A 23,403-nucleotide genomic window follows, 5' to 3' on the forward strand; every position below is an offset into this window, starting at 1 on the left:
TAAGGAGTTGCGGGGGTAACATTAGGGCCAGATCACGCGAGGATCATAAATATCCAATTTCATACAAAAATCCAGTCAGTAGTTGAGGTGTTATGGACCAGGGGGCACTTTAGGGCCCCCTCAGATGAAACGTTATGCTGTGGGCTTCCCACTTAAGTCTTTTTAGCCTCATGTTTCCACATATTTCAATTCAGAATATGCCAAATTAGCTACAGAAGCTCCTGTTTGCAGGGTAACCATGGACGTACAGTTTCCTGAAAAGTCTGTTGTTTGGCCTGACACCTAGTGGCCCCATCTCAGTTGTCTTTGTGCCGAAATAGCTCAGTTGGGAGAGCGTTAGACTGAAGATCTAAAGGTCCCTGGTTCGATCCCGGGTTTCGGCAGCTGAGGGCTGTACCTTTTAGGGACATAGACTTTGCATGGATGGTTAGAGCCGCTGAGCTTCCTCAGTCTCTTCCTACACGTGTTCACACAACAGCTTCCTGACACACAGGTAGCTTCATGATTTGCAAAAGTAACCGCTCGCTGCTGCTGCTGCTAACTGTAGCTTCCCTTCCTTTCCAGTGAACACAGTGTTAAATGGTTGTTTACATCACGCGGCATCCTGTGAGAGCGCTCCATACGCGTTCTCTCATAAGCCATATGTGATTTGATGGAGATAGCTGAATGGTATGGGTGCGAAAGAACGCCTGCGAACCAAGCGTGTGCACAGTTTCTCATTTCCTTTCTCTCTCACACACTGATACTGATAACTCAAAGTAGCATGGTTGTCATTTTTCCAGATAATAATTCCATATCGATAAAATAAGGCAGGAAAGATAGAAGGCTAAAATGAAGTACATCAATAGTCACATGTTATGCACCACCAGCTATGCCAACAGGATGCCCCCCCCCCTGTTCAGGGAGCCCTGGTGCTACAGTATGTTGGACTTTAGGATGCTTTATTTATTTTAAGTTAAAGAGAAATCTGAAGGAGCAACTGAGCAAAGTGAAACAACACACCGACCTACAGTCTCCTCGCCAGATGCACAGACTTCCATCTACCCCCCCCCCCTCTTCCATAACATTTCATGCGCTGGAGTATTATGGATCAACAGTGGCAACACAGCTGGCCCTGATGCAGTTCGCCTCAACTGTGAACTCTGACCCCCATTAAGGAGGCTGTAATCTCACACTGCTTCCTCTGCCACGGTGGCCATGGTAACGGTTGCCGGGGCTGCGGACTGTGCTAAGGGGTGGGGAGTCTTCCAGCGGGGAGAGAGGCTCTTATTGGTCACTTCGCTGTAGTGCTACTGTCCTTGTTTAGCATGTGGCAACTTGTGTCTCATGTCTGCGTATTTGATCGTTGTTTTATTTATTTGATTCTATTTCATTTATTTCAAGCGCCATCGCCTTTGTGACTACACTTAATCCTCTGTCGCTTGTTTGAACTTTTAATCTTATTTATTTGATGGATTTGTTTGTCATGTAGGCCTTTATTGGGCCGTCGACAGTAGCAGAGGCAGACCCCCCCCCGGCTTGACGTCATTGTTTCCAAGCTGAATTTTGAGCTGTGCTGAAGTTTCAGACGTCAGCGGTGTGTTAGGGGGTCATTTGCGGGGATTTTAGGCGCTACTAGGCATTTACAGAAACTCAAAGGGCGCATCTTCAAGCTCGTATTAGGGTCTTTGCTCCGGTCGGGTGTCTCATCGAGCAGATGCTGTCAGCTGTGCTGCCTCCCTCTTCTCGCCCCCTGCTGACCGCTCTCACCGCAGCAGCTTTATTACTGAAGCACGACGCCACAGTCTGTTTTCCATCCCATCCTGAGCTCCTTCCGCGCGAGCTCAGGATAGATAGATAGATAGATATGTAAACATATAATAGACAACCAATCATATACGTACATACGCGCACACGGACGGGCTGGGTATGTGGTCATAGTAGGCTTCTGTCATAGTTTGCGTTTCATGTTTCTGTGCTCTCTGTTTTTATTTTGCTGCTCGCCTCTCCTCTCGTTTCGAGACGACCTCACTTCCTGCCTTTTTTGTGTGTTTGTCTGCACCTGCCCTGATTGGTTTCACCTGCCCCTCATTGTCCCCACCTTGCTTCTTTAATTTAGTCTGTGTCCTTCCCAGTGCCGGTTCGTTGTATGTTATTGCTGTGTGTTACCCCTACCTGCCTCACCATCCCGTAAGTCTTGCCCCCCCCCCCCACGCACCCTGGTTTTGTCACTAACCCTCTTACCTGCATCAGCTCTGCAAGTGGGTCCTAATCTCCGTGTGCTTTTGCTATCCTGCCATGACAGCCATGTTGAACTTTCCCATTCCCGGTTTCCTTATTTATTTCTATTATTTTGGTGGTTTTGGAACCATCAACGGGTCTTTCTGTGCGATACCGGCTTCAGCAAACTGTTTCGTGCCCTGCTGGTTGGGCTAGTCGGCCTGCTGTACGTCCAGGTGACTGGACACTGAAATGTTCCTGTGAATCAAAGATTAACATTTAAGACTAAGAAAGTAAAAAAAAACAAACAAACAAAAAAGGTGTATTGTTTTTATTTTAATGATTTAAATTGGAAAGTTTTCGTTGGTTTTCATGAACTGTGTAATAACCTCTTTGTCTCCTGTCTGTTAATGTCTCCTTCAGATCAGTAAGCAGCAGCTGCAGACAGTCAAAGAGCGTTTCCAGGCGTTCCTCAGCGGAGACACTCAGATCGTGGCCGATGAGGCTTTCATCAACGCCGTCCAGAGCTACTATGACGTGAGTCTGTATTACCTTCGGTGTGGCTATTTCACACAGCGTATATTTAATGTAGCCTTTTATGAATCATTTCGATTGACTGCATGTAGTGTTTGTCAAGCCGTTAACCCTGCCTTATGTGGCTGACCTCTGACCTCCCTGTGGAGGGTAACTAATAACTAATAATGGGTTGAAAAGTATCCAGCCCTCAGTGGAGATAACTTGTCTCGGCTCTGATAAACGATGCAGAGCGCGCACTGCAGCTCCTCGGGGATTGAGTGGGCCTGATCACGCCCAGAATAGAAGCATGAACGAAATAAAATGTGACGAAAGAAGAGCCAGAGTCTTCTCTGCACCTCGCTTTTCTGAACAGCCTGGTTTACGCTGTTCATTCACGACCTCTTCCTCCGCGACACCTGCCACCTCACAGAAGCAGTTTGTTGGACTCATCCCTCTGTAGTAACTGTACGTTTTCATCTCTTTTTTTATAATGTTTTTTTAATGTAATGTTATTAAATGCGTTCAACATGGGTGCTGATTGCACATGAGATTATTAAAACAGTTCAAGTCCAAAAGGCATGAAAACAACTCCACTGACCACTATTGTATATGAAGGCACATATTGTACATTCTGCACCATTACAATAACAAAGCAATTGTAATTTTAAAGTAACTTAAAACATTTGTTTATGTCATAATATTCAATTGTATTTATATGGCGCCAAATCACAAGTTATCTCACAGGTCTAGACCGTACTCTTTATAATATTTATTTATTTAATATTTATCTAAATTATCTACAATGAAATACACTAAGACGAGTTTGTAAAAACAAACTTTTACACAAATAATGTGCCACTTTATTAGGTTCACCTCGCTAAAACCAATGCAGTCCAGCACGACAGCCCTGCAAATGAACCCTGTCTTCTAAAAATGACTATACAACTCTACCAAATTGATTAATTTACTAATTTGCAACAGCAGATACATTTTGAAGCAAACTTGGATTGGGTTTTTGTTTTCTATCAACATAGTAAGAAAATGTTCTGAACCTGTTTTTGTAAAATGTATTTCATTTGTTTTCATACAATATTTGTGTCTGATAACTAAAGCAGGTTTTTTTTTATGGCTCTGTGAAGGCAACTCAGAGCATGTGGTTAAGGTTAGGGGGAAAAATAAGGTCTTGGTTAATTATTGAAAAACTTGGTGACATTATGTGTTTTACTTTTTGTTTCTATATCAAATCAAACCGCGATCTTTCCCTGACCTTAGCAAAGTGTTTTTGTAGCCTAAAACTAACCACGCGTGGGACACCGGATGCGGCATGCCGGATGAAATTACCAGAAAGAATTGGGAAAAGTATTTATGTATTAATGCAAATGAGACAAGGTTGATGTTGGTCCAATTCCTGGTCATTTTTGGAGGCTGTTTTGTGGTTCTGTTGAATTGTATTATGTTCTAAAGTGTGTAGAGGTCTTCCTAATATTTATAAATGGCAACCCACAGAGGTGTTTCTGTCATTTAGCCTACCCTCATCGATATCAATGGGGTGGACAAAACATTAAAAACCTAAAAAATGTCTATACAGTTGAATCAGCGCCTCATCTCAAATAGTTGTTCTCAAAAACTGAACATTATGACCCTCATGAAGGGAGGATGTATTGTAGGACTGTTGGATTAGACTGCTTTAATTTTAGCTAGGTGTACCTAATAATAAACTGGCAACAAAGTGTATTTGTCAATGTATGCAGTGTTTTAGGTGTCCTTTTTTTAAAAATCCTAATTCTGTTTTCTCTACGTATTTGTTTGGCCCAACCAGGGATGGGAGGGGGGCGCTGCAAATTAGCTTCAGCTAGACGCCCTGTAAACATTACATCTGTTGCATATCTTATCCTTATGTCACAGTGTTTATTCCGTATGGTCCCCCTTTAAATAAACAAATGAATATTATGTTTACTCATATCCCCATTCTGAGTGAAACAGAAAGTGAAACTTTTGACAAATAGTTTCCACGTATGCACAAAAAAAACCTGTCCGATCTATCACAACTGTGGATGCATTTAACTCCTATGACGGTGCTTTTCGTGTGATGAAGCTGGTGGCACAGGTTATCCAATTCAATTAAAACCTAAAGCTGTCAGGCCGGCTTTAGCTTGGGGCTAAAACTGACGGAGGCAGACAGAGAGAGAGAGAGAGAGAGAGAGAGAGAGATAGGGGACAGACAGAAATAGAAAGAGAGAGGGAAAAATCCGAGACAAAGGGTTGCAAAGAGCTTGGCAGGGTCGACAGCAGGTGACAGGAATTTGCCGCCCATCAATCACAAGCTTGTATACAGTCTTTCAAACGAGTCAGCTTTCACTCAAAGCAAAAAAAATGTTTGGTTTGTGATTGAAATTCTCCTTTTTTTTTTAATAGTAAAAATCAAGATGAGAAGATGAGTTAATATATAAGATGGCTGTGAGGAGGGTGCAGTGTTTTAGTTTAGATACTAAACCTCTCATGGTATCTGACCACGCAGACAGTTCTGGTTCGATTTGTCCAGGTTTGAAGACATCTGTCTTTTGAGATTTCTCAATATAACGGAGCTGAATAGAATTCCATTCTTCTCTTCACCGCACTGAATAATGAGATTTAAAAAAAATCAACAGTAATGTGGCTTTCCAGAAACAGTCTCCCAGCTTTCTACTGAAGAAATAGTCCCTATAAAAACTGTTGACATTGTGTTTTTGCCATTATCCAGGGTAACCGGGGGGTTATTAATTATTATGATTATATTGGTGTGGAAGCAGAAATCTCAGACACAGATATGTCCAAATCTGGGCAAATAAAACAAAACTATCTGTATGGCTAGATACCAAGACAGGTAACATTTTTTTTTTTTTTTTTTTTGGTAATTTGGGTGAACCAACCCTTTAAACTAGCCGACTATTTGACGCTTTTTACAGTCCCGGTTACAAATGTTTTTTTCCTTTAGACTATTTCAATAAAAACAATAACAACCCCCCCCCCCCAAAAAAAAAGAAAGTAAAAAAAGACTTTTACTGTTGAACTGATGGGAGGGACGGACGCCTACAAGTTGTCCATATATATGTCCATATGTGGACATGTTTAACCAAATGTAGATTTGTAGTCGTCATGACAGAAATATTTGGGTCCAAGATTGTCAGGACGCATTAGTACAATGGGTATATACATATTAAATGTATACTGCAGTGTATATACATATAGCAAAATGAAATAAATGTAGGAATAAATGTATACATACAATAAAGGGAGACGCAAATGACGATTAATGGGGCATACCGGGTTCTGGCAAGCAATGTGCAAATTGCAGTACGGTGCATCAGTGTTACTACATTACACGTTACAAATGTTACAAATTACAAATGTTTGAATTTCCTGTTCAGCATGAATGGAAAATAAAAAATAAACATAAAAATGTATGAAGTGTATTAAGGGGTGCGTTGCACTGTAGGATAGAAAGGGTAGGAATAGCAGTAGAGTGAGTACATGACAATAATTGTCACTCAGTTAGAGAGGAGCTGTGCAGGCTGATGGGCCCTTATGGGGATGGAACTTGTTCAGTGGTGTACTGATGATGATGCTGATGGTGTCAATCTGTTGCTGAAGGTCTTCCTGAGTTCATCCAGAAAGGCATAATGGGGGTGAGAAGTATTTGTCCGTGATGCTGTAGTTTTTAGCAGCATCCTTTTCTTTAGATGCAGGCCCAGGCCGGAGCGATGAGAAACCTGATGAGTTTGTTATACATAACTAAATTACAAATATTTCGGACAGGAAAAAACCCCAACTGACCATTCAATTCACAAATTGGTTGCAGGTCTTCCTGAAAAGTGACCGCGTGTCCCGGATGGTGCAGAGCGGCGGCTGCTCGGCCAGCGACTCCCGGGAGGTTTTTAAGAAGCACATAGAGAAGCGGGTGCGCAGCCTGCCTGAGATCGACGGCCTGAGCAAAGAGACCGTGCTGAGCTCCTGGATAGCAAAGTTCGACACCATCTACCGCGGCGAGGAGGACCCCAGGAAGCACCAGCAGAGGATGACGGCCAGCGCCGCCTCTGAGCTCATCCTCAGCAAGGACCAGCTGTACGAGATGTTCCAGCAGATCCTGGGCGTCAAGAAGTTTGAGCACCAGCTCCTCTATAACGCCTGCCAGGTCAGTCCTCAACCGTAGGGTGGCCTAATATTTCTATGGGAACTTGAGAGTGGCCTTTTTGAATCAAATGTCAATGTTGAGGAGCAGATCAAGAGATGTTTTTTTTCCCCCAAACCACATAATCAAATTCTTTATCAATTAAGTGTTTCTTGAAATACTAACTACACACACAAGTACAAACTACTGAACATGCAATGAATGAATAAATGCAATGATGAATAAATGCAGTGAATACAGTGGTAGACAATGAATGAATGACTGAACACATGAGGACCACCGTAGACCAGATAAAGCAGTCTGTTAACAGGAAGAAGTAAAAGTTTTTCAACTGGTGGTTCAGATGGCGGGGGGAAAAGTTGCTCTGGAGGGGGCGGACGTGACATAACAATCAGCTCATTCGTTCTTTCTTCCCTCAGTGAGTCTTTGATGAAACCCAGACACCATCCTGACCATGGGACATTGGATCTTTAAAAGGGTCCGTGTACCACGCATGACCAGTGAACGCAGGCCATAAACGAATACATCGGCTTAGGTTCATAACCAGTAACATATTTTGGCACTTGGCATTCCGTTGGCTATCGTCTGCGAGTCCTGCAGGCCCGTTTCTTGACCCAGAGGTCTTGTGAGCAGTTCTCCGTGAAAGGGATACCACTGCTACATGTGGGAGGGCTTGCTAGTTTGTCCTATCCAATCAGTAGTGGCCGACGTATCCATCCAGTTGATTTGGCGGGCGGTAGGAACGGTCTACTGTCGGTAAGGCTCTGGCACAGGAAGATGGTGTCCCATTCTTTCCAGCCAGGGAAACGGCGGTCAAACCAGACCTATTTCAATCCATAAAAAAAAAATGAAATGTGGACACTGATACAGAGGTCTAGTAGAGCTATACTACAGCAATACTCACTTCTGTAGACTGATCCTTTAGATAACCGTAACTCTGGTTCCTTTGGCTGGTTCAAAACGCTGCTGCAAGACGTAACGGGTTGCAAGGAAATGGATCATATATATATATACTCACACTGGATTGCCATATATTTTAGAGTGGAAATGGAATAGCTAATGTGGCTATTTACACCCGGGTGTATATAGCATGGCAAGAGACAAGCAAACCAACTGCTTCACGACATTAAACACGTGTTAGAAAACATTTCTGCCAGAAAGCCTAACCAAGTAGTTTGGTGCCTAAACCGAACCAAACTGCGACATTAGCAACGTGTTGGAAAGCCTTTTAGTTAGGGCTTCATCACCAGTAACATATTTTCAGCGTTGGAACTTCATCATTTTCTTATTCAGAGCATCTCCCCCCGGAACTTCTGGATAATAATTTTCAGCCAATGATTCCACATAAAGGAAATCCAAAAAGAGCCTGTCTGTCCTTCCCTGTAAATGACTTCAGTATCGAGGGATCGAGGTAAGAACTACTGAAGCCATCGGCCCGTTTAATCCACAGCGACTCCGTCCGGCCGTCTCTGTCCTCAGAAGCAGCTGTCTGTCGGCAGTGGCTGGCCAACCTGTCTTCACTGATATCAGCAATTTACTGGAGAGATATTTTTCCAGGAGGTTCCATGAGGAGTATACAGGAGGGGAGAAAAAAAATAATACAGGAGCGTTATTTGTATTTGCTGATAAATTGATATGGAGCTATAAAGCTTTTTACCATTATGAAATCATGTGTTCATGAACTTTGATTGACAGTATCATATCTTTATTACTACTAAATATATAAGTACTGACCAGAATTAGCCTCTACTGACCTCTCGCCTTGGCCTATAAAAATATAATAATATGAAATATTGCACCATGCTACCTGACGGATTATTGTCTGAACCTGCTATTTTATGTCCATATGCCAAACAACAAAGTATGACCTTTTACAAAAACGACTCAAATAAACGTTTTCTGGGTAAATTTATTTTTAAATGTCATTCTAATGCTTTTCTTTGCCAATGTAAGGCGCTTTGATTGCCTCTGTGTTTGAAACTGCTATATAGATAAAGCTTCCTCGCCTCAGTGTCTTCAGTCGTCAGAGAACTTTGTACACCAAACCATCCCCCCCCCCCATTATCCATCTCAGCCTTTGAAAAAGGACTGTCTTTATTCTCACCGCCGCAGCATCTCTGCATGTGAAAAAGATTGTAATGGCAAAAGAAGCCAACTTCATTTTTACAACGTGTCCAATTTCTTCGTGTCACGTGTGGAGGGTTTTTCAGGCTTTGTGCCAAACTGAATGCAGAGGAGCAGTCTGAGCACGGGGGAGGCACAATAAGACGGGCCTCTATACATAGACGATCCACTATTTAAGTGCCAAGTAGTGTATCCAGGGGGAATGTGCTGGAAAATGAGTTATTAATATATGCATAGTGTAATGATAATAACAGGGCAGAGCGCTGGGCTGTAAAGGGAGTGTGGAGATGGAGATGTGGTAATAATGTGTCCAGTCGGTGGCAGCTGGAGGAGCCTATCTTTCCTTTACTGTTTTATTCCAACACTGGCTGTGGGAGGCCATCTTAGAGTACAATATGTCCACTTTAAATCTGAAAGCACATCTTATCTTACACTCTCGCCCCCCCCGTGACCAGACTAAAGCAATGTTTTTCACACCCAGAGACAGAGCTTTTTAGAAAACTGTCTCAAATGTTGATAGAAATGAAAACGCCACAGACGACAAAGACGAAGAGATTTTTTGTATTGTTCAAGCGTTTTAGTCGGCCAAGATCTTTACAAAAATGACGTAAAAAACGTTTTCAGTCTTGGGATCGGGACCACGGGAAGGCCACAGGAAGTTAGGGGAAAAAAAAGGTTATTTTCATCAGTTTTTGATTAGCCAATTAGTCAATACTTTTTTTTTTAAAATGGTGGCATTTAAATGCCCTCCACCAGTTCCCAGAGCCAAATGGCTTATTTTGTTTGACAAACTGTCCAAATGATGCTTAAAATACATTAAGACTCGAAGCAGAAAGAAGCAGTAAAACCCTACATTGGAGAAGCTGGGATCATCTAATGGTTGGGCTAATCAATAATTTCCAATGAGTGATCTGCTGTTTTATTGAAAACATAAGACAAAGGTATGCCACATTCATGTATTCATAGCTGGACACCTAGACATCTGTAGTTTCTGGGGTCCTGAGAATATTGGGACCTGAACTTGGGTAACGGGTCCGTGAAGTAAAGAAGTTTTGTAGCGAATTAAAATCACATTCGATTAACAAGATAATCTCTGAAAAGCAACACATTTACCATATTGTCTTACCATATTGGAGCCACTCAAGGAATGAATATAGAAAACAGATAACTAATGTATAATTAATGTGACACAACCAACTGTGAAATGTTTGTAGGCATAAGCTGAGAAGCGTGTGGGAGGAAGAAAAACACTAGAAATCTGGCAAGAGAGTCCAAGGTTTAAATAAATGCTTTCCTTTTAGGACTACAAACTGTTACACTCTAAATCCTAGAATGCCAGATTCTTTTAGTGTTTGCTGTTGCTATTTATACACTTCATCACAAGGCATTTCTAACTTCTAACCCGTGGTTTCTCCGAAGTAGCGTGGATACGTAATCATATGAATAATACGGTACTATAACACTGACAATCATCCATGACCCCAGTATTTCCACAATAAGTCAAGCATCAACATTTACCTTTGACCTTGAAAGCGGCAGTCAACACAACGATCCCGACCCAAAGCCCACCAGTTCTCCTTTGTCAAGATGGATTTATCTGTTGACATGCGAGCTCAGTAGCTGCTACGATCGTCATCCATCACTTTAGTCCATTTAGGACTTCTTGGATGAAAGCTCTGGAAACGGCCCGTAGGTGGACCTTGATTCAGGATTGTTTTGTCCAAGGGCAAGAAGGAACTTTGCTTTAGCTTTTTTTAAATCCAGAAGAGAGAATCTATCAGTGATGTCACTGAGCTTGCATGTCAACGGATTCATTTCCATGCCAACCTGGCAAGCTTCCTCCACTGCTTGGGATTGTTTCGTCAACCTTTTTACCTAGTAGTTTTATTTGCCTTAACCATAGAGACAACAAACACATGAAAACACATGGGCTGTTTTTGAGGGCGGTGGTTTAGGTCTGAGGACTTGTTGTGTGAATGACTTCTATTATTCTTGAAAATTCACAACAAATGAATTGTACGTGCTACAGCTTTGCAGTACCCTCCCAGCCACGGTGTGTAATTTGAACGCTGTTCAAGTTTGTGTTTGACTGAGAAAGTGGGATCTGGGCTTGTAACTTTGGCAGTGATTCCCTCCGGATGTTACTTTTCATTCATGAAGTTTGGTGAACTGTGTTTGCCTGACCTGTTTGGTAACCCTACATGGGAGACGGCCCCAGATGCTTCCCACAGAAAAGCTGTGCTGCTCTTTATCAGAAGTGGGTTAACCAGACACCAAGCGGCTGGTCGTCATCCTTGAAGCCTTCTCTCTTGTAAAACTGAAATATATGTATATTATGCTGGAAAACACTTCCGATAAAGCTTAGATCTCACCTTTGTTTGGCTTGTTCTTCGCCTCGTTCTGGTGCACCACGCCATAATGGACTCATTACTGACCCCCCCCCCACCCCCCACAGAGGCTGGGGACCAGAAAACACCCACCGCAACTACAGATGGTGGGAACCGCAGTCGTAGTTTTACTTTTCCCCCCCTATCGCCCACATTAGACAGCAATGAGGCCATTCCACACGATGACTAACTGGTTGGTTTGGCAAATGCATGTCTGGTTAACTTCCTTACCCTAAGCCCTTCTGAGGGAAGCGTCCATGGCTGTCTCCAAGGTAACAGATGAGACGGTTCCAAATTGTTAGTGTTTGTCCTCCATTATAAAAGGGAGGGGGGGGGGGGGGGGGGGGGGGTCCAGCAAGCATTAGCTGCCTTTCTTTCAGAGGTCCAGATGTGGTGATGGCAAATGACCAGAACTTAACTACCGTACAGTAGTGTGCTTAAAACGGCCTATTGTGACACAACACTCTTTTTGTTTTGTTTTTTTAATTCAGATAATGCACCAATTTATCTAAAATATCTGTCATATATATATATATATATATATATATATAGAGGTGAAATCATGGGTGGAAGAACTCATCAAGTCCCTCCTGTCGTCCCTGCAGAAAAAGATAGAATGAGAAAGAGAGAGAGAGAAGACAGGAAATGAGACAGAATTGGGTGTAAAAATGGAAGGGGAGGAGGATGAGAGAGCTGAACTGTTTAAACAGGGGTGGTGATTAGAAGGAGGCAGACAGGAAGGGAGGCCCGGGCATTACAAGAAACAAAAGACATTTCCACTAAATGAGCTGTTTTTTGTTTTCCAGTTATCAGTGCTGAGAGTAAATATTGGCTCGGCCGGCGCGGGAGCTGCACTCTGTGTCTAATAACTGCCAATTAAAATCCAACAGTACCAAGCCAGTTAGTTAAATAACTAATCTCACGTGGGCATATGATTGCTCTATAACAGAGCGGTCATCGGGAGTGGAAATGGCAATGTTTTTTCGTTTTTTTTTGAGGCAGTTAAACAAGAGCTGCTTTTCCTCAAAAACAAACAACAACAAAAAAAAACCCAATAATCCCACAGCATGTAAAGCCTTCTGAAAGTACTGACAGATGGCTTGCTGAGTTAAAAAAGATGATACGACGCTAAGTAACTTCTGCACAAATATTTTTGTTTGTGCGTCTCCCGCGTGCGCGTCATTTGATCAGGTTCTAAATCCAAACCCGCAGCATAGTGTATGACGTAATCCTTTAATCCACACTGTGAGCCTGGAAATCCCTCCACTTAAAGGGATGTTGAAACATCCTTTTGCCACACGAGCCTATGTCTTGACTTTTGGGTGTGTAACCTGGAGATAACCCCCCCCTCGGGTTGGAACCAGTTAAGCACAGATGCAGATGCAGATTTTGTTTTGCCGCCCGTGGCCTGGGGTGGATGCTTTTTCAAGAGCCGAGACTGTGCGCTCCCCTTCCCGACGTGTTTCAAATGTCGCTGCCCTCATTAGCGGAGTGATTGCTGTCTGGCCCACGCACAATGAGCCAGATGCTGAATACTCTCTATAACTCAACCGAAAAGACTCTCTCCAATATGAGTTTACTTTGCTACAGGCAGTGGCTGCAAAAGTCTACATCTTAACTAAGTTTTAAGCGAATCCCTGAAATGTTGGCATATTATATCAACAGTCCTCAACACTAAATGACGAAGAGTGTCCTTCGTCAGTGACTTCAGGAATGACCCCTGTTATCATCTGATGCCCCTATCAGCAGGACAACATTGTTTGTCAGTGCCTTCCACAATGCACGTTTGGGGGTGCGTCTCATGCCTTTATTAGATACAGTACAGTTACAACCTCGGAGCCCATCCGCTATCATCTGACCATGACATGCAGAGCTTTGCTTATAGAGATTAGCAGAGAGATGGCAGGAAATGAGGGAGTGCCAGAGATGTGACAAAGGACCCCGGATGGACTTGCACCAGGGACGTTGCAGTTCATGGTCGGTGTCTTACCCCCTAGGCCAAAAGGTCTGTGTTTTCCTATTCTTAACCCCTATGGTGAAGATTTGGTTAAGCTTAGGTCGCCATGAGTCATTCAATGGATCAAATGACTATGTGTAATGTGGAAGGATTGTAACCCGACTTCCAGGGGTGGAAGTAACAAATGACATTTCCTCTCGTGACTGTAGCAAAGCGCAGTGGGACGCGGAGGCTGAGTGGGCTGGTCCACTATTAAGCCTCGAGACCGAATGAGCTGAGAAGTTGAACCGAGAGCAGATTGTGGAGCAATTTTTTCGGCGCTCAAGACTCACAGAATGCCGTTCAGACAGGCGAGTAGAGCAGCACGCCCACTGTGATGGAGAATGTCAGTGTTGTTAGGCAGGGGGTAGGGTTGCTTTTCTTTACTTTTTATTTAACTACACGTTTTCTGAAGTCATTTTTACTTTTATACAGATGTATCTAGTACATCCCGGCCGACTTCCTCTCAGCTCTACGGAGCTATTTAGCACCTTTTCAGCTCATTGTTTTGGTTTCGTGGCCCGCAGCTTTACTGTCTTGGTTCACTCTCGCTGCTCTCATCAACCTTATTTCCAGCTGGTGGCTGTTTTTAAATGGAAAAAAAAATCTCTGGCACTTTGCACTACCTATCCAGCACGAAACAGCAGGCAGACAAAGTTGGCAAATGAGTTGGTGAACATAGTGGAGCGTTTAGCAGCCAAGAAATAGAATCTGTTGATGTTTGGAGCAAAGCTAAATTACAAAACACATCGTCCGATGAAAAAGAAAGTGCAGCGTGGAGTCACGTTCAGGTACATTACCATTAGCTATAGGAACAGGCAGGTTTACTGGTCTCCCTGAAGAAAAAAAGACTTTGCATGCTATGTGATTTAGTTGAGAATAAAGAAGCCCATTTCATGTTGCATTGCTAGCAATATTATTTTTAGTAAATAGTTAATTCATTTCTGTTGAATTCGTCTGGATGGATGATTATAAAAAAAAAAAAACTTGAGGTGTGTTTTAGTAAGGGAACCTTTTGCGTGGCTGATTTTTATTTGTAGACCATGTAGTCCGTGTGGAACTGAACCCAGGGCGTGGTGGTCCTGTACACCCCAGACCCCTCAGCTCGGCACGGCATGTAAATACATGTGTACAATTAAGCTTAGAAAATAGATTCATACTATCAATAACAGATAAAAGGACGAGTTAAGATAAAAAAAAAAAAAAAAGAGTGTTGTGTTTGTACATAACATAAATGCATGAGTTTAAGTGGTTGTGTGAGCAACCTACATGCATGTTGCAGCCATGTTGGTTGTACCATTGCTCCAAACAGGCCAGTGAGTACCCCAGATCAAATGAGATGACTGTTCTCTAACAACACACACACACCATATAAAGAGCAACGGGGTCAAAAAGCGAGGCACATCTCTCTTGACGAATGTGCCTTTGGCAGTAATGATAGCTGGAGCCGGGAGACAAATTGAATTGCCGGCCATCACAGCGGATATGTAGTGAGGGAAGAGGAGAGCGGGTATTCTTTCCTTTTTTTTTTTTTTTATCAGATGGGTTTTAGACATTAGGGCTGTGGTAGAGTCAGCAGCCGCTGAAAGCCTCTAACTGGTCACAACAGACTGGAGACAACAGACTGGAAAGCATGGCGAGTGCTGAAACAGTCCATCCGTGATCCATCGATTGGAAAAATAATCAATGACGGTTTCAATAATTGATTCAAGGGTCAGTTTGCTCAAATTACTTCAACAGCAACCTCCCTTTTCAGATGATGATCCACACCAAAGCATTTTCATTGGAACTACTTCCTACCGAAGGAATAAAATAAGGGTGAACCCTTTAATTGTTTGTCATTTGTTAAGTAAAAGTATCAAACATTAGCCAGTTCCAGCTTTCTTGAGTGCAAGAAGTTGCCTTTTGTTTTTATCCATTTCACATCACATGCACGGCGTCAAAGTGGGCGCTGAGGACACTAGCCAGGGGCTACAGACTTCTGTTCGCCACAGCACCGCCCTCGTTCCACCGGCCTCGTTGCTCCCCGAGTGTTACAGGAGGAAATATCTGCCTTTGTTAAACAAAAGCACCACACGAGTAGTGCCACAAGCAAGCAGAGGGCTACAGGGTTTCTATTCAAGGTATTTCCTGGTCCTGAGATACGTCCCATCCTGGACCTGCGTGTTTTTAACTTTGTTTAAGTTTTGCAGACCTTATGAGCAATTGGTTCATATCAATCGGCCTGAAGGACGCATATTTTCACATCGCCAGTTGTCCTCCCCACAGGAAACACTTAGGTAGGTGTGCATACGGGCGCCAACCAGGAAAATAGTGATAAACCCCTAATACATTTTTTAGAGGACAGACAATACAACTACGGTGGCCTTTATCAACCAGCCGGGGAGGTCTGCGCTCCCAACAGTTGCACACTGATATTGTGGAGTGATGCTCATCTGTGAGAGTAGCCCTGGGGGTGGGGGTGGGGGGGGAGGACTCACAGTATCCACTATATCTATCCCCTTCCTCAAGTTATAGAATAATCGCTCCCCACTGGCCTCCGCGCTGGCATTGTTAGAATATTCGTAGGCCGATATCAACATTAGGGAATAAAAGCTGTAAATTCCGTCTTCTATCAGTGTGAGCAGATGTATTTGTTTCCTGTTTTGCGCCTAAACTCGGATCTCTTTAGCGGAGGTAGTGACTGTGGCTGTGTCCAAAGAGGCGAACCGCTTCCGAACATCTTGATACAAGCTGTATCTTCTGTCCAGCCCCCGACCCCAACAGTCTGTCTATTACAAGCGTGAACACAAATGCAGACTTGGCCTTGGCCTGACAGTTCATACTCTCTGCTTTGTAGAACTGACAAACCGTCGGAGACTTTGCGGGCTTCCTCAAAAGCGTCGCGTGTCTCAGTGACTCGACAAGGTCTACTGCATTGTTGGGCAGCCGAGGCCCACGGCTCGCACCTGCGTCGTCATTTTTGAGCCTTTTTGAGAGATCCCATTAACCTTTGGTATTCTGTAACTCCTGGTCTCGCTTTTCTTTTTCTTTCTGGACCTTTGGCTTTTCAGCACCGCTCTCATTATGTGACCAATCAGTGTCAAATAATATCACCATTGACAACCAACTGGCCAATCAGTCCACAGGATTTATGACCCCTTAAAAATGATCATTTCATTATGATATTATTGTATTATTAATGGACATTCATATACCCTTTGTAATTCAGGGCCTCTAGGCTTCAGCCCAGGAAATTGTATATCTTTTCTCAGCCCCTGGCAAGAACAAATTATTATGACCTAGGTTGATCTTTACCTCTAGTTCTACTCTAGACACTAGAAACTATTTTTCTACTTTTCATAACAAAGAACAACTGTATCTGACTGACACTAGATGCAATTGCAACCATTGTGAGCCTTCCATTACCTGCAATTTTCCACAGCTTCCTCCACTTTGTAAGCTCAGGTTGTTCTCTTATTCTCTGTCTGTCTGTGCAAACTCGCTCACAGCTTGCTGTTCATGGAAGGTAAACAGGACAGGGTAGGACATGTGCCGCGGTTATTAATCCGGTACAAGTGCACAGCATGGCTGTGAAACCCTTGTATTCTCTGTGCATATTTGCTCCAGTAACAGAAATGATGGAGGAGGGACCAAATAACCCACGACCGTGCTTCATCAAAGAGCTGCTGCTGTCCTGGTCAAACGGAGAACTTGAACACTTTGAAGTACATCTCCATGGTTAAGCTCGGCATTTGGCCTCTCCGCTGTGTGTGTGTGTGTGTGTGTGTGTGTGTGTGTGTGTGTGTGTGTGTGTGTGTGTTTGAGTGAGAGAGAGAGATGTGCGGCAGATGATGACGTATGCCTGAATCTCATTCCTGAAGCATTTAAACGGTTGTACACACGCGAGCACTACACAGACAGACACACACACACAAACAAACACTCCCCAGTGCCCTTTATCCTCTTGTATGTGGTCGCCGTGGCAACTGTATACAGAGGCTACCGCTCACCGCCCTCCCCGTTCATTTGCCATGCCAACCCTTGTCCCCTTATCTGAATTAAGGGCGAGTGATTGCTTTTCTTTTAATCACTATCAGGGTTTGGGCCTGTTAATCTATCTCGAGGAGATAGCAACTTGTTGCAGAGAGGCGATTAGGAAGGGGGGGGGGGGGGGATTATTAATCTAATGTTGATGCTGAGGATGGAGATCTATCAGTATTCTTGGTTGAATTGTAAATGTTTGTGCCAGGCATGGTACAGTTAGCCTGTCAGCCTGCTTTCAAACTGCTGTCTCCGGTGTTCACGGACATCTTCAACACCTCACTGGAGACATGCCACGTGCCAGCCTGCTTCAAGGCCTCCACCATCATCCCCGTCCCCAAAAAACCAGGGCCCACAGGATTAAATGACTACAGACCCGTCGCCCTGACCTCTGTGGTCATGAAATCATTTGAACGCCTGGTCCTGTCCCACCTCAAATCCATCACAGACTCTCTGCTGGACCCCCTGCAGTTCGCCTACAGAGCCAACAGGTCTGTAGACGACGCCGTCAACCTGGCTCTACACTTCATCCTCCAGCACCTGGACTCCGCAGGATCCTATGCCAGGATCCTGTTTGTGGACTTCAGCTCTGCCTTCAACACCATCGTCCCGGCTCTTCTTCAGGACAAGCTCTCCCAGCTCAACGTGCCTGACCCCACCTGCAGGTGGATCACAGATTTCCTGTCTGACAGGAAGCAGCACGTGAAGCTGGGGAAACACGTCTCAGACTCGCGGACGATCAGCACCGGCTCCCCTCAAGGCTGCGTTCTTTCTCCACTACTCTTCTCCCTGTACACCAACAGCTGCACCTCCAGTCACCAGTCCGTCAAACTCCTGAAGTTCGCGGACGACACCACCCTCATCGGACTCATCTCTGGAGAGGATGAGTCTGCCTACAGGTGGGAGATTGACCACCTGGTGACCTGGTGCAACAGCAACAACCTGGAGCTTAACGCTTCAAAGACTTCAGGAAGAGCGCAGCCCCACCCGCCCCCATCACCCTGTGTGACTCTCCAGTGGACACTGTGGAGTCCTTCCGTTTCCTGGGCTCCATCATCAGCCAGGACCTCCGGTGGGAGCTGAACATCAGCTCCCTCATCAAGAAAGCCCAACAGAGGATGTACTTCCTGAGGCAGCTGAGGAAGTTTAACCTGCCACAAACAATGCTGGTTCACTTCTACACCGCCATCATTGAGTCCATCCTCACCTCCTCCATCACCGTCTGGTACGCTGCTGCCTCCACCAAGGACAGACGCAGACTGCAGCGTATCATCCGCTCTGCAGAGAGGGTGATCGGCTGCAACCTCCCATCTCTTCAGGACCTGTACTCCTCCAGGACCCTGAGGAGAGCAGGGAAGATCGCTGCCGACCCCTCCCACCCCGGACACCATCTGTTCGACCCCCTCCCCTCTGGCAGGAGGCTGCGGTCCATCAGGACCAAAACCTCCCGCCACAAAAACAGTTTCTTCCCCTCTGCAGTCAACCTGACAAACTCTCACTGACACCCCCCCGAACACTACCACAAGCTATACGTTATATTAACGTACATCACCCCTGTCCCCACTGCGTTACATTAACGCACTCACCCCCTACTGGACACTTTATCTGGACACTTTACTTTATTCTGGTCACTGCACTGTTGTTATTTATCTTATCTTATTTTTATTTTTATTCTTATTGTTATTTTAGCTTTTATATTCTACTTATTTGTTATCAAAACAATAGCACCTTCAGACCACAGCAAATTCCTTGTAATGTATGTTACTTGGCAATAAACAGTTTCTGATTCTGATTCTGATTCTGATTCTGAAACACCTGTGCACCCACCAAAGTAGCCAGCAAACTTGTCTACTTAAACCTCAAGTCCCTATACCTGGAGGATGGGGCGGGGGGGGTGGTTATTGCACTTCACTGAACTGGTGCTTGGATTCACTTGGGATCCCGATCAGGAGGAAAGCCAATCCTATTCCAAAAGTGTATAGCCATTTATTATTATATAATAATTAACTAAAAAGTAACCGACATATATGCTATTAAGTAATGACATAATCACTATCACTAAGTCACTAATTACGGGTCAGTGATGTGGTTGGTCAGCGTACTTGCCAGCCTGCAGACACCCGGGGTATCTGTTCATTTCAGAGACTGCTCTCCTGCGTTCTGGTGAATTAATGGAGTCGTTTTGTTGCCGAAATGTGGAGTCGTGAGGACAGGGGGATAGGTGCCATTTTCTGCCGTTTTCTGCGTACACTGTGCATTTATGGTGAGAACTAGAAAGCTTGCATGCCTTCAATCTGAGACGCCAGGCTCACTGTCTTCTGTTTCATGTGCGCATGCTGCTTTCTCTCTGGATATCGGAGGGAGCGATTAACAGCGTGCGAGCGCACACAGCATTGCCCTGCGCGCTTTTTGATGTGTATATTCGGTGGTGCATATCAAAGTGTGTGTGTGTGTGTGTGTGTGTCGTGCATGCCTGGGAGACGGCAGTAATTCGAACGTGCTCCTCAGTCAGTGGTAACAGCAGGGGTGGGTGTTCTGGCAAGATGTTAATGCAGACAGTGGGAGAAAATCAATGGCAAGGACAGACGGGTGAGAGAGAGAGAGAGGGAGAGAGAGAGAGAGAGAGAGAGAGAGAGAGAGAGAGGCACAGAGTGAGAGAACAATCCCATCAGCCTTCTGTACCTGCCTGTTCTCTTTCATTCCCACCTGTCTATCACTTCAGCTGAAAAAGTAGATTCCCTCAAGAAACGCGCCAATCAGGGAAACGATACAAGATCATTTCCGAGCCAACAGATGGGTCTAGGAGTCAAGTGAGGTCAGTCATGAAAAAAATGAAACGTATATGGCACATTTTTTTAGAATTTGGCTGGAGCGTCTCGTCTCAATGCCACTGTCGATCAAGGCTGTGGTATAACGTGTTTTTACGCTTCAAGTCTATTTTCTTCCACTTTGTTTTGCACTACGGTGATTGTGCACTGACCTACACTCAATACTGTGCCCAAACGCATCCCGTGTAGACAATATGGGGAAATATCCTGCCATTTTGGAGCTGCTTTCTGAGAACAGCTGCCTGCTGCTGCTGCTGCTGCTGCTGCTGCTGCTGCTGGAGGTGAGGTCGATGAGAGCAGTGAGAGTGAACCAAACGGCTGTAGCAATGGACCGTGACGCTGAAACAATGAGCCTAAAAACACTAAAAGGCTCCATAAAGCTGAGAGGAGGTGCAGAGTTGTGGTGATGACTCTCGGTGGTGGTGGTGGTGGTACAATGCTTACGGAAGCCTCTTGGAAACCAAAACAAAATCTGGAGATTTATCTCCCATGTAGAGACATAACCGCAAATTCATTTGATGGAATTAGAATCGTTAGATCATTTTGGTGAAACTGTAAACCAGGAGAACGTAATATATTGTTGCCTGGGTTAAATGAGGTAACCAGAGTTTGTCTTCTGACATATTGTTCGTGGTGGGTCATCAGTTCCTGGCTTCCCCCTGCAGCAGGCTGTTTCATCTCGCTGCTCCAAACGGCCCGGTCTGCCCACGCTTCCTCCACCGTTTAACCCCCCCCCCCCCCCCCCACTGTGAAGACACGAGGCATTCCGTGCTTTTATTCTAAGAGCTGCAGCAGCATGTGGAGCTGAAAATGCACACTGGTTTTATTAGACAATCTTAACTGGTAGAAGCAGTTCATCAAACCCCTAATCTCTGATCCTGTTCTTAAGTGAGCCCCTTTGTGTTTCCATTTTCCAAACTGTATGACGCTGTCACACGTGCTGTATTTTGGAGATTGTCCCCCTACCCAAAAAAACCCCCCCACAAACATTGATTTGTTGTCATTTGTGTTTTTCTCGGCGAGCGGTCTCTTGTGGTCGTGTGAATAACAGCTGCGGACGTAAGCGTGACGCTGTCATGCTGTCAAGGCCTCTTAGGGAGGAAGTCAGGTTGGATGGTAGAATGCACACACTGAGACTTCTTGTTCTCACCTCTTCTTCTACTAACAGTAAACGCTGGCTCCTTTTTAACCGTCTTTCCCCGGCTTTAAACCTGCACACTCAATGTTTGTGGATCAAATTGCTGTTAAAGCTCTATTCTTTGCTTGGAAAAAGATTTAAACGATTTGAGCTCCGATCGACCTTGCGCCGGCAGGCAGTTGTTGGCAGTAAAGAAAAAAAACAAAAAACAAAACGCTGCACTACCTGCCCCGCACCAAACGGCAGACAGAATTAGAGAGCTAGCTGGTGAACATATAGCTGTGGAGCATTTAGCACCTTAAGAGCCAGATGTTTTTCTCAGGAGCTGATGGAGACCCAGTCCGGCTCACCGGATGTAGGCTGTCGGCATTCTCCTCCCCCATCTGCTATCTGCGTGTTACCGCTTTGCAAGAGCGCCGTTTGCTGCATCCTGGGCTCGGCGCCGAGCACAACGATTGCGATTGGTTTAAAGAATCGGGCCAGGTCTGCTCAATGTATCAACCCCAACAACTTTATAAGGTGATAATATGTGGAAGTTGTGCTTGCAGAAAAAAATAAATGAATAGAGTTTCAGTTGCCTAAAGTTGACACGACCTTAATTATGAAGGTTGCAGATCAGAAAATGCTTGTAAAAACAATGATCTCTTGAGAAAAAGGCTGGTTGAAGTTTAAGTTGATGAGCAGAAGCCTCACCTTGAGTTCTCAGAAGTCCTCTAGATAGTCTTGGACGATGTTGATGCGACTACCACCGCGCCCACAACTGCTTCGCCCCGGGTGTCTCGCTCTCTTGTGTGCATACAACACGCATTTGTTGTGTGTGACTTCACTTAGGGGAGAAACACACCTGTGTGCCTGTGTGCGTCATGCTGCTGACTGACCACAACACACACACACACACACACACACACACACAACACTACCATTAGCCTGCTCCAGCTCCCTCCTAATAAGCAGGCAGGGCTGCAGAGGTAGTATTGATCCTATAGCCCCCTGGCTGGGGGGGGGGGGGGGGGGGGGCTGATGAATTCCACATAGTTATAAGATTGATTCTTGCTCTCTGTCACTGGTCTCTGTAAGCAGCAAGGCTTCTTTTGGCCAACTGGAAAGAGAAGGTATTGACAGAAGCGATAATATCCCCCAGAGGGCGTTCTTCGCTGTGATTATGGGTACAAGTGGGCTTGCAGGACACAGCCTTTATTTAAAGAGATTTTTCCCATTCACAAGACATTGCCATAAGCTGTCATCTCAAGGTACAAATATGTGCAAAAAGATGAGGAATACTGGAAAGGAACAAAAAAAAACAAACCCCAACATCACACGAGTTCACAGTTCCCAGGCCAGATAAACTACTCACATAGTTTATTGATGGGTGCCAGGTTTTGTAAGATCTCTTAATGGGGCCGTTGAGGGTGCATCTGATTTTTTTTTGTTTGTTTTCCAGTTTGATGTTCTGCATCACATCTTCGTTGTGGAATCTTTTACTTTTTTCTGCAGCTAGCAACTGTAGTTAGCAATGGGGGGCAGTCACAGCAGCAGCTGAATGACGGATGATGATTGAGTATCTCCTGTGTCCTCCGTTTGTTTTCTTTTTGCCATGCTGAATTAATCAACGAGGACATTTTTGGCACTGTTTTGGTTTTGGTCGAGTTTTTATACAGAGATTTAAGGGCCAGTGCTCCAATCCAAGCGCCGTGTAAAGACCTATATCTCAAGAGACACACAGTTGATTCAGTTCAATAACTTGGTTGGTTAGGGTTAACGGTGGTTCCGCTTGTAAAGTCCACTGTGTGTCTGTCTGTGTCCCCAGCTGGACAACCCCGATGAGCAAGCAGCCCAGATCAGAAGAGAGCTGGATGGACGACTGCAAATGGCAGACCAGATTGCTCGGGTAAGTGACAAGGATGGATGGATGGATGGATGGATGGATGGGTGTGTGGATGGATGGATGGATGGATTGAATGGATGGATGAATGAATGCATGGATGGATGGAGGGATGAAAGAATGGATGGGGGAAGGTAATGAT

The 23,403-nt window shown here is 44.7% G+C and overlaps 1 protein-coding gene and 1 non-coding gene across 4 annotated transcripts in view; both read left to right on the forward strand.

Annotated features, from left to right (window-relative positions):
* cadpsa (Ca2+-dependent activator protein for secretion a) overlaps positions 1 to 23,403 on the forward strand; it is a 134,992-nt gene that overhangs the window by 21,079 nt on the left and 90,510 nt on the right. For all 3 annotated transcript variants that reach the window (XM_070902006.1, XM_070902007.1, XM_070902008.1), the window contains exons 2-4: positions 2,623 to 2,736; positions 6,554 to 6,886; positions 23,187 to 23,267. In XM_070902006.1, coding sequence (XP_070758107.1) covers positions 2,623 to 2,736; positions 6,554 to 6,886; positions 23,187 to 23,267 — 528 coding nt within the window. The remainder of the gene's footprint in view (positions 1 to 2,622; positions 2,737 to 6,553; positions 6,887 to 23,186; positions 23,268 to 23,403) is intronic.
* Positions 311 to 383, forward strand: trnaf-gaa (transfer RNA phenylalanine (anticodon GAA)). Its single transcript has one exon. It is a non-coding gene; the product is annotated as a tRNA-Phe (tRNA).

This window comes from Enoplosus armatus, chromosome 3, assembly GCF_043641665.1.
Source record: "Enoplosus armatus isolate fEnoArm2 chromosome 3, fEnoArm2.hap1, whole genome shotgun sequence".
Classification (NCBI taxonomy): Eukaryota; Metazoa; Chordata; class Actinopteri; order Centrarchiformes; family Enoplosidae; genus Enoplosus; species Enoplosus armatus.